The sequence below is a fragment of the Capsicum annuum genome, chromosome 11, assembly GCF_002878395.1.
Source record: "Capsicum annuum cultivar UCD-10X-F1 chromosome 11, UCD10Xv1.1, whole genome shotgun sequence".
Taxonomy (NCBI): domain Eukaryota; kingdom Viridiplantae; phylum Streptophyta; class Magnoliopsida; order Solanales; family Solanaceae; genus Capsicum; species Capsicum annuum.
The window spans coordinates 19762205-19771464 of NC_061121.1; the positions used below are offsets into that span (position 1 = coordinate 19762205).

At 36.7% G+C, this 9260-nt stretch overlaps 1 protein-coding gene across 1 annotated transcript; it reads left to right on the forward strand.

Annotated features, from left to right (window-relative positions):
* The first annotated feature begins 203 nt into the window (after positions 1-203).
* LOC124888798 (uncharacterized mitochondrial protein AtMg00810-like) lies at positions 204-971 on the forward strand. Its single transcript, XM_047400091.1, has 3 exons — positions 204-611; positions 726-854; positions 930-971. The coding sequence occupies exons 1-3, from the start codon at positions 204-206 to the stop codon at positions 969-971; spliced, it is 579 nt and encodes a 192-aa protein (XP_047256047.1).
* The last annotated feature ends 8289 nt before the right edge of the window (positions 972-9260 follow it).

Below are 9260 nucleotides of genomic sequence, written 5' to 3' on the forward strand. Positions count from 1 at the left end.
TTCAAGTCACTGCCACCTCTTCTTATGCAATTTCTTTAGTTTGTAAACTCAGAAAGTCCTTGTATGACCTCAAACAAGCATCCAGGCAGTGGTTTTCCAAGATGTCTGAAGCTCTGTTGTCATGAGGCTACATTGCCAGCAAAAATGACTACTCTTTGTTCACTAAATCTTTTGGGGATTCTTTGGTTATTTTGGTTGTTTATATGGATGATATTTTGTTGGCTGGTTCTGATGTATCTGAAATGACCAACCTCAAATCCTTTCTTGATCATCAATTCAAGATTAAGGACTTGGGTTTGGTCCATTATTTCTTGGGACTAGAAATTAGTTCTCATGATACTAGATTTCTTATTCATCAACATAAGTATGCATCGAACTTGTTGGCTGAGTTCAGTTGTTCTAACTACACCCCTGTAGCTTCTCCCCTGGAACCTTCAGTCAAGTTGGTTCCTGTTGTGAATGATATTTTACCTGACCCATCTATTTTCAGGCGTCTAGTTGGGAAACTCAACTTCCTTCAACACACTAGACCTGATATATATTTTGCTGTTCAGCATCTTAGCCAGTTCTTGCAGGCTCCTTGTGCTGCTCATATGAAGGATGACATTCATGTTTTTTATTATCTTTTGAATACTCCTGATCAAGGCATTTTCTTACCTACTACATCTGATTTTTCCATTTGTGCTTATGCTGACTCTGATTGAGCTGCTTGCCCTCTGTCTCAGAGGTTTGTTACTAGTTATTACATTGTTCTTGGTGGTTGTCCTATCTCTTGGAAAAGTAAGAAGCAACCTACAATTGCACTTTTCTCAGCTGAAACTGAATATCGTGCTTTGTGTAAAGTGGTTGCTGAGGTTGTCTGGTTAACTAGATTATTTTGCTGACATAGGTTTGATTATTTCTGCTCCTGTTCCTGTTTTTTATGATAGCCTAGCTGCCTAACATATTTCCAAGAATCTGGTGTTCCATGAGTGTACAAAGCACATTGAGATTGATTGTCACTATTTCAGGGATTGCTTACATGCCCAACTGATTTCTCTTCATCATATTTCTTCTGCTGCTCAACTTGCAGATATCATGACCAAGCCGCTGAGTAGTCCTCTTTATCACACTGTTTTATGCAAGCTGGGTGTGTTAACACCCTCCAGCTTGAGGGGGGGGTGCTAACATTGGCCCAGGCCAAAGTTTTACACGGAACCCATCTGAGACTACTGTATCCGAGCCCACTTAATTTTCTTTATCAACATTTCATATTTTGAGTTGTAAATATAAAAGGACCATAGATGCTTCTAGAGATAAAATAATAATAAGAAAGTCTCTGATATTTTTCTCTCTCTTCGTCTCTATAGCTCTAGGGTTTTCTCTATTATTTTCAATGGCGATCTCAGCTGTGTGAGCTCTAACATGATCATATAGTATTTAAACTTTTAAAAGCTAGTTAGGATATTTAGGAGTTTCTTCTTGGTGGAAGGGGATCTACAATAATTATGACTTGTGTCAATGGTCAACCTGAATTCTCACAAAATGGATTAATCTTCTTTGTCCACAACGTAGATATCCTCTAAAAGATACGAGACACTTTCTTTATAAACCCTAATTGTCATATTATGGTGGAGAAACCTAAATCTTTCAACCCCAATATCATGTATTTACACATTATAGCAAGGTGTAGGAGGTAAACATGCTAATCGGCTAACATTTTAATTAACACATCTTATAGCTGAACCCGACTCAACATATTATAAAATCTATAACATATATTTTTATTTTCAAGCAAATGGACCAAAAGGGGTTGTAAAATATTTTGAAAAAAAATTACATAACACCATAACTTATCTTTACTAAATTACATAAATTTTTTATCCTTTTTATTAATTAAATAAATCTCTCCCTTTTTTTTTATGAACAACCGGATACATCCATAAAACCACACTTTTGGATACATAATTTTAACAATGTATCTCTCTTTGGTCTAGTTAATGTATTATGTATCTTAACCAAATAGTTACATAAATGGATATATCTTAGTAATTAAAATTATGTATCCAAGCAAAAATGGAGTAATTAACTAGTACAATATTAAGATTAAAAAAAAAAATAACAACAACAAAAAATGCATCAAATAGGCAGCTAAAATTTGCCATGCAATTTCTCTCTCTCTCTTGAGCTCTGAGGCTCAGGTTAAGCTAATCTACATCGTCTTCGCTGGCCATGGTTCAACGAGGGAGAGGGACACCACAATCAGATCAGCAAAACAAACCCATAAATAATACTGTCGGAAGTTCTTTAAGTGGAGGAGTCATAGCGGTAACACTAGAGAAAGGGGTTACTCAATTGATATTAATGTTGGAAGGCCCAATTTTCCTTATTGAGCTAAATCTCAGAGGGGGTATGGAAAATACAACTCGCGCAGTGAAATCGTTAAATTTTTTAAAGTCGGAGAAGCTAGTTGCACAAGATCAAGAGGTGAAGGCATCATCATCTACAGTAGCTAGTGACGTGGTGGAAACAGTTCTTGAAGTAGTAAACCCAGTGAGATAGCAAGCTGAGGAGGTTAAATTGGACTGGGCAGGGCTTTTCAAAGGTAATAGATTTGCAAACAGTGGCCTAACTCTATCGTATATAACATCGAAAATAGTAGATTGTAAAATATTGGTCCAATTGGAGAAAGGAGAGGTAGATTCTAAAATGAAAAAATGGAAATCGGCACTACTTACATATGTAATAGGGGATATCCGGGTTATAACTACATAACTTGATTTATAGATCAAAATTGAGGGCACGTATCTGAATCGATGATTTACCTCCATGATGAAGGGCATTACGTGGTACATTTCTAGAACATGAAAGGTATGCAGGAGATTATGTGTGCAGGCCCATATTCTATAAATAATAAACCAATGATTCTAAAGTCATAGACATTGGCGTTTAATCTCAATAAGGAGTTCCTGACTAAGTTTTCTTTGTAGGTAACATTTTTTAAATTGCTCGTGACCTGTTGGAGTACCAATTCACTAAGTAGAATGGCTAGTGCCATTGGTAAGCCCTTGTTTGATGATGCTTGCACTGTTAATCGGATCAGAATATCCTATGCTAAAATCTTGATAGAAACAAATATTACGAAAGCATTGCCTAATGAAATTCTGGTGTTTGATCCATCCGATCAACAATTCAGTCAGAAGGTGGAATATGAATGCAGATCGAAATATTATCCCAAATGCTTGATAATAGGTCATAAGTACAGGACAAATGACTAGAGAAACCAGGTTATGCCTAGAGGAAGGGGTCGCCAACCGCAGGTGAAACAGGCATGGAAATATGTGAGAAACCTCTCTCCCCCAGTGAATAAGTTACCAGATTCTAATAAAGAGAAGAATTCTGTTGGAGTAGCCCTAATGGTGGATGTTGGGTTTTGTTCCAATATAAATTTGGATAAAGATTTCTTAATTTTGACTACTAAGGAGTTAATTATGCTCAAAGAGACTACTCCAGCACTGCGATAGCCGCCCCAATAACATAAAGGTAATTCACAATTGGAGTGGCAAGCTATAGGCAAAATCAAAGGGAAGGGGCAAACAAATGCTTGTTTGCTTAAACAAGGGCTAGATAATGATAAAGTGGTAATATCTAATACTTATTCTACATTACAACTAGGCGACTTGGATAATTAGACCTCTCTTTATGATAAATGAGGAGGTCAATCTATTAATTCTCAATGACGTGGTTGGTGTGGAACATTAGGGTCATCAATAAAAGGTATAAACAAAAGGAACTGAAAAAGTATATGAATAATAATCACCTCACTTTGACTGCATTAGTAGAAATAAGGATTAAAGAGTATAATGCAGTAAAGATAGCAAGAGTTATTGCACCAAGCTAGAGCTTGGCAAATAATTATGCTAAAGCTGTCAATGAAAGAATTTGGTTGGTGTGGGATAACAACTTATACGATATTTCAATATTGGAAACTAATGCTTAGTTTTTTCACTGTGCTATTCAATCTAGAATACATAACCTGAATTGTATACTTACAGTGGTGTTTGGTTTTAACTCCTCTGATCAAAGAAAAGACCTCTGGGATCAACTGAAGACTATGCAATGTAATAAGCCATAGCTGATTGTAGGTGATTTTAATGTTGTTATGAGAAGTGAAGATAGGATGTTTGGAGTGCTTGTTACTAGTGCAGAAACTAAGGACTTTATAGAATGTATTCAAAGTTTGCATCTGATGGGATTAATATGGCAGGGAAATTATTACATGTGGTCAAATAAGTAAAAGAGCGTGGATAGAGTAATTAGTAAAATTGATAGGGCTTTAGGTAATGGAGACTGGATGTTTCAGTATGGGCATGCCAAGACAATTTATCATGACCCTTTAATTTCAGATCACTCTTCCATGACATTTGATTTCAGGCAAGTAAGAAATAAATTAAGGCTCCATTTAGATTTTACAATGCTTGGATCGACCACTCAAATTTCAAGCCTATTGTCACTACTACTAATTGAAAGAATAAAAGTTCTAAATGGAAAATAAAAGCATTCTTGAGTAACTTGAAGCAACTCAAGCCTCATTTTAAGCAACTGAATAATGAACACTTTAAAGGAATAGCTGAGAAGATAGACATAGCAAGACAACAGGTGAAGCAAATCCAATAACAAATGAATTTTTGCTAAAAAATGGTCCTTAATAGAGGAGAGTATATTCAGGCAAAGATCTAGAGTAAATTGGATTAAACTTGGTGATGCCAACACCAAGTTTTTCTCAGTAGTTCTGAAGGAGAAAAGGTAGCAGAAACAAATAATTGAACTGACAGCTTCAAATTGTACAAAATTGGCAGATGCAATGGATATACAATAAGAGATCATACAGTTTTATAAATCCCTTATAAGTTCTGTGAATAATTCACTACCTTCTCTGAATAAGAAAATAACGAGCAAAGGTCCAGTATTAACATATTAACAATAAGTAAATACGTGTAGAAATATTACTGAGAAAGAGGTATTTAGTGCTCTTTAACAAATAGGTGATGATAAAGTGCCTGAGGTGGATAGGTATAATGATATCTTCTTTAAAGATTCCATGTATGCAGTAGTCCAAGAATTTTTTATCATAGGAAAAATATACAGGCCAGTCAATTCACACTTCTCTCTTTACTGCCTCAGGTAGCTCGTCCTAAGACAGTTATCGCCCAATAGCGTGTTGTATAGTATTATAAAAAGTTATCTCAAAGATAATCACTGTTAGAATAAAAGATATCACGCCAAGTATCATTAATGACTCACAAGCAGGTTTTGTCCTAGATAAGAGAATAACATAGTCATGGCTCATGAGCTTGTTCTTGGCTATTGAAGGAAACATATATTGCTAGGTGTATGATTAAAGCTAATCTTCCAAAAATGTATGACATAGATGAGTGGACATTCATAGAGTAGCTGCTAGTGAAGTTACACTTTCTAACAAAGTTTAGAGACTAGATCATGGGTTATGTGAAAATTGTTAGTTATTCAATCAATGTTAATGGGGTAGCAACAGAACCATTCCAGTCAGCCAGAGGTTTGAGATAAGGAGATACTTTATCTCATTATCTCTTTGCAATTGTTACTGAGTACTTGAGCAAGCATCTTATTGAGTTGAGCAACGTAACAAAAAGCAATTTCATTATCATCCCAAATGTGATAAAGTAAAATTAACTCATCTTGTATTTGCGGATGATAGCCTGTTATTTGATAGATGGTTATAGAGGTTCAGTTTAGTTGTTGTATGAAAAGTTCCTAATTTTTTCAAAGTCTTCAGGGTTGCAGGCCAACCTGAATAGGAGTAATATTTATTTTGGAGGGGTCGTCAACAAAGAGAAAGAGGCTATCGTCCAACAGTTTGGAATCCTTGTTGGAGATTTTCCCTTTAGTATTTAGGTGTTTCTTTAGCTACCAAAAAGTTGATCCTACACCAATGAAAACCTTTAATTGAGAAGATCATTGCAATAATCACCTCCTGGACAGCTACCAAACTATTATATGCAGGAAGAGTACAATTAGTTAAAATGGTAGCGTTTGGGATCCAATAATATTGGTATCAATTATTTCTGATTCCCTACAAAGGTTCTTAAAAGTCTGAAGGCTTATTGCAGAAGTTACATTTGGTTGGGGTCCAATAAAATCACTAAAAGAGCACTTGTCTCTTGGAGTAGGTTGTGTCTTCCAAGATCAGCAGGTAGACTTCTACTTTTCAATCTTAAAATCTGGAACAAACCTGCAATAACAAAAATATATTGGGATTTTATAAGCAAGCAAGATAAGGTGTGGATAGGATGGTTGCATGCCTATTATATGAAGGGCCAGGATTTCAATACTTTTTTCATTACCACAACAGGCCAGCTGGATGGTAAGGAAAATATTAGATGCCAGGAGAGTGCTATAGTAAATCCAGGGACAACCACCTGTTACTAAGAATAGAATTCATTTTACTTACATTCACCTGATAGGAATTCAGCCTAAAGTCCCCTGGAAACACATGGTTATTGAGAATGAAGCGAGACCAAAAACTCTTTTATAGTATGGGTTCAACTTCATGGTCTTTTATATATGACATACAAGTTAAGCAGATGGGGTGTTGATGTGGACAAAAAATGTCAAATATGTAACACTGCTCTGGAAACCAATGAGCATTTGTTTCTAGATTATGTGTTTGTTGGATATTTAAGAACTAAAATGCAACAATGGTTAAAATATAGGGGAACTGAACCTATAAACAGTTCTCAAGTACAGAAGTGGATGTTGGATAAGGCTAAGGGGAGTTCTATGTCAGCATAGATATTTAAAATGATATATGTCGAAGTGATTCATGCCATTTGGAGAGAGTGAAACTCACAAATATTTTAGAAGAAGCAACGAGATATTAACAACATTGCCAGGGTAATTGCATGTAACTACAATATTAGAGCATCTACGAAACTGAGAAGAGTCTTTCAACGATTATTATTTTCACAAGTATTTGTCTAGTTGTAATGACCCGAGTCTGTATTTTGGGTGCCACACGGTGCTTATAACCCCCAAAGATCACAAGTTAACCCATGACTGGTACCTGCTGTGAGCACTGCATAATATCTCTAAAATAAATATAAAAATTAGGTGAAATCACCGTAAGGTTCATAACAGAAAACAAATACCGAAGACTGATAAATGAATACTGAAAACTGAATATCTGTTAGAAATAATCTAGCCTAAAATCCCATAACTGTCTGAATATGGAGTTGATAGATAAGTCCCCAGCTAACTTCGTCTACTGAATATGCTGAACTACTGAAATGATAACTCTGTCCATGAACTATGAGGACTCACCATTAAAACTACAACTGACAATGTGGGCTGCTATGTATGATTAGGAGCCCGTGCATCTGAACCTATGATATAAGACATCATAGCTTAAAATAAAAGCTATGCATCAGTACGTTGAATGTACTGGTATACTAAGTAAGGTAAGGCTAAATGCATGGGTTCACGTGCATGAATAATAACTGACTAAATAATAAGAATATAACTGAATATGAGTACATGACTAACCGGATATGCTGTAAATACTGAGTATGAAAACCGCATATAGACAAGTATACTGTTTCTGAGATTACACTGAAGATGAGTATTGAGTTCTGATAATTGGTCAACTAATATCTAGGATTACTGATAACTGGGTGACTGTATCTGGCAGTCCTGATTCTGTAGAACTTAACTGAGTTCTATACTGAGACTGAGACTGAAACTATAACTGTGGGAGTGTTCATCTAACTGTGGGGCCCAACCTGTAACCCCATTTTGAACGGTGTTAGCACCTTGCCAAGGGATACTAATAATGCTTGGTCAACCCTATTCTGGCAGAAAGATTCATGAATGTGTAAGTATATGATCGCATCAACCCTAATCTAGCAGGAAGACATCTTACCCTATGTTGGATACGTAGTTCTGTAATGCAGGGACTGCTATTAAGGGTCAAACCCTCTACTGGAAGAAATGTCCCCATCCCTGGGTTCGCTCGGTGCTGAATTCTACTCCTAACTGAATGAACCCTGAACTGATTAGTAAACTGTACTAGGCTTGTGATATTACTGAGACTATTCTGTAGTTACTATAATTTCGAGGCTAACAGCTAGATTTCGGGTAGTAAATGTAGACACGTAATTTTGTCCCCCTCAAAAATTTGATTTTTATTCATTTTTACCTTATCATATCATGTACTCTCACCCATGTGATTACATCCCACAAAAATACAAAAAAAAGGTAACTCTCAACAAAATCCCTAACAAACTTTTATTCTTTTAACATCCTAACAACCCTCCCCAATAAGAAAATAACAAATCGCCCTCTACCTACCTACCATACCCTTACCTCCACGTGGGTCCCTCATTTTCTTGGGCAAAAAGAAATAAACATTGGGAAACTTCTAGGAAAGAAAGAGAAAAAGGGGACCATTCTTCTATTTTTGGAAAACAATATATACACACACACTCTCACAAAAGGGGGGAGGAGTAACAAAAAGGACCGGGATACAAAAAAAAATAAAATTTCACTCTCTCTCTCCAAGAACTTCGCCGGCGACCACCGCTCCTCCGTCCGATCAATGACGACAGCTAGCCCATCGTCACCGAAGTTAGCTCGTCTCCCATCCCCCGCTTCGACCAACACCACCACACCAACGCCGGCAGTCCCCAAAACACCAACTGGAATCCGGCTATGGAATATAGTAAACGGTGAGAAATCTACCTTCTGTCTGATCTTTTCGGCTATCTCAGTGCCGACGTCGGCTTTCCCGTCGTTGGTGTTGGTCGAATCAGTTTCAAAATCGCCAAAAGATCCTTTCCTTTTCGCCAACATCTAGACGAGATCTGGCTGGAACCCGACTATTTAATGGGTTTTGGTTACTGTGAGCTCACCGAAGTTTAATTTCCAAAGATTTCGGGTTCACCGGAGCTCCGGTGTAACGAAAAATACGACAACCAGCCCTCTGTTCCACCCAAATCCGCGTCAAACCATTGTTCCCGATCTTGATTTTGGTTTAATTCTCACCAGAATCTCTTTGCTTTATTAAATTTCGGTCAGATTCTAAGTTACTTCTGTCTGTTTACGCGAATTCGAGCTAATCATAACTCGAGCATTATTATTTCTTGTTCCAATTTTCCACACCGAGTTCGGATTCGGGAAGACTCGTGATTGAGGTTCTCTGTTCGAGTATTTTGGTCTTCAGATTTCTTTATTATCGACAAGGATCT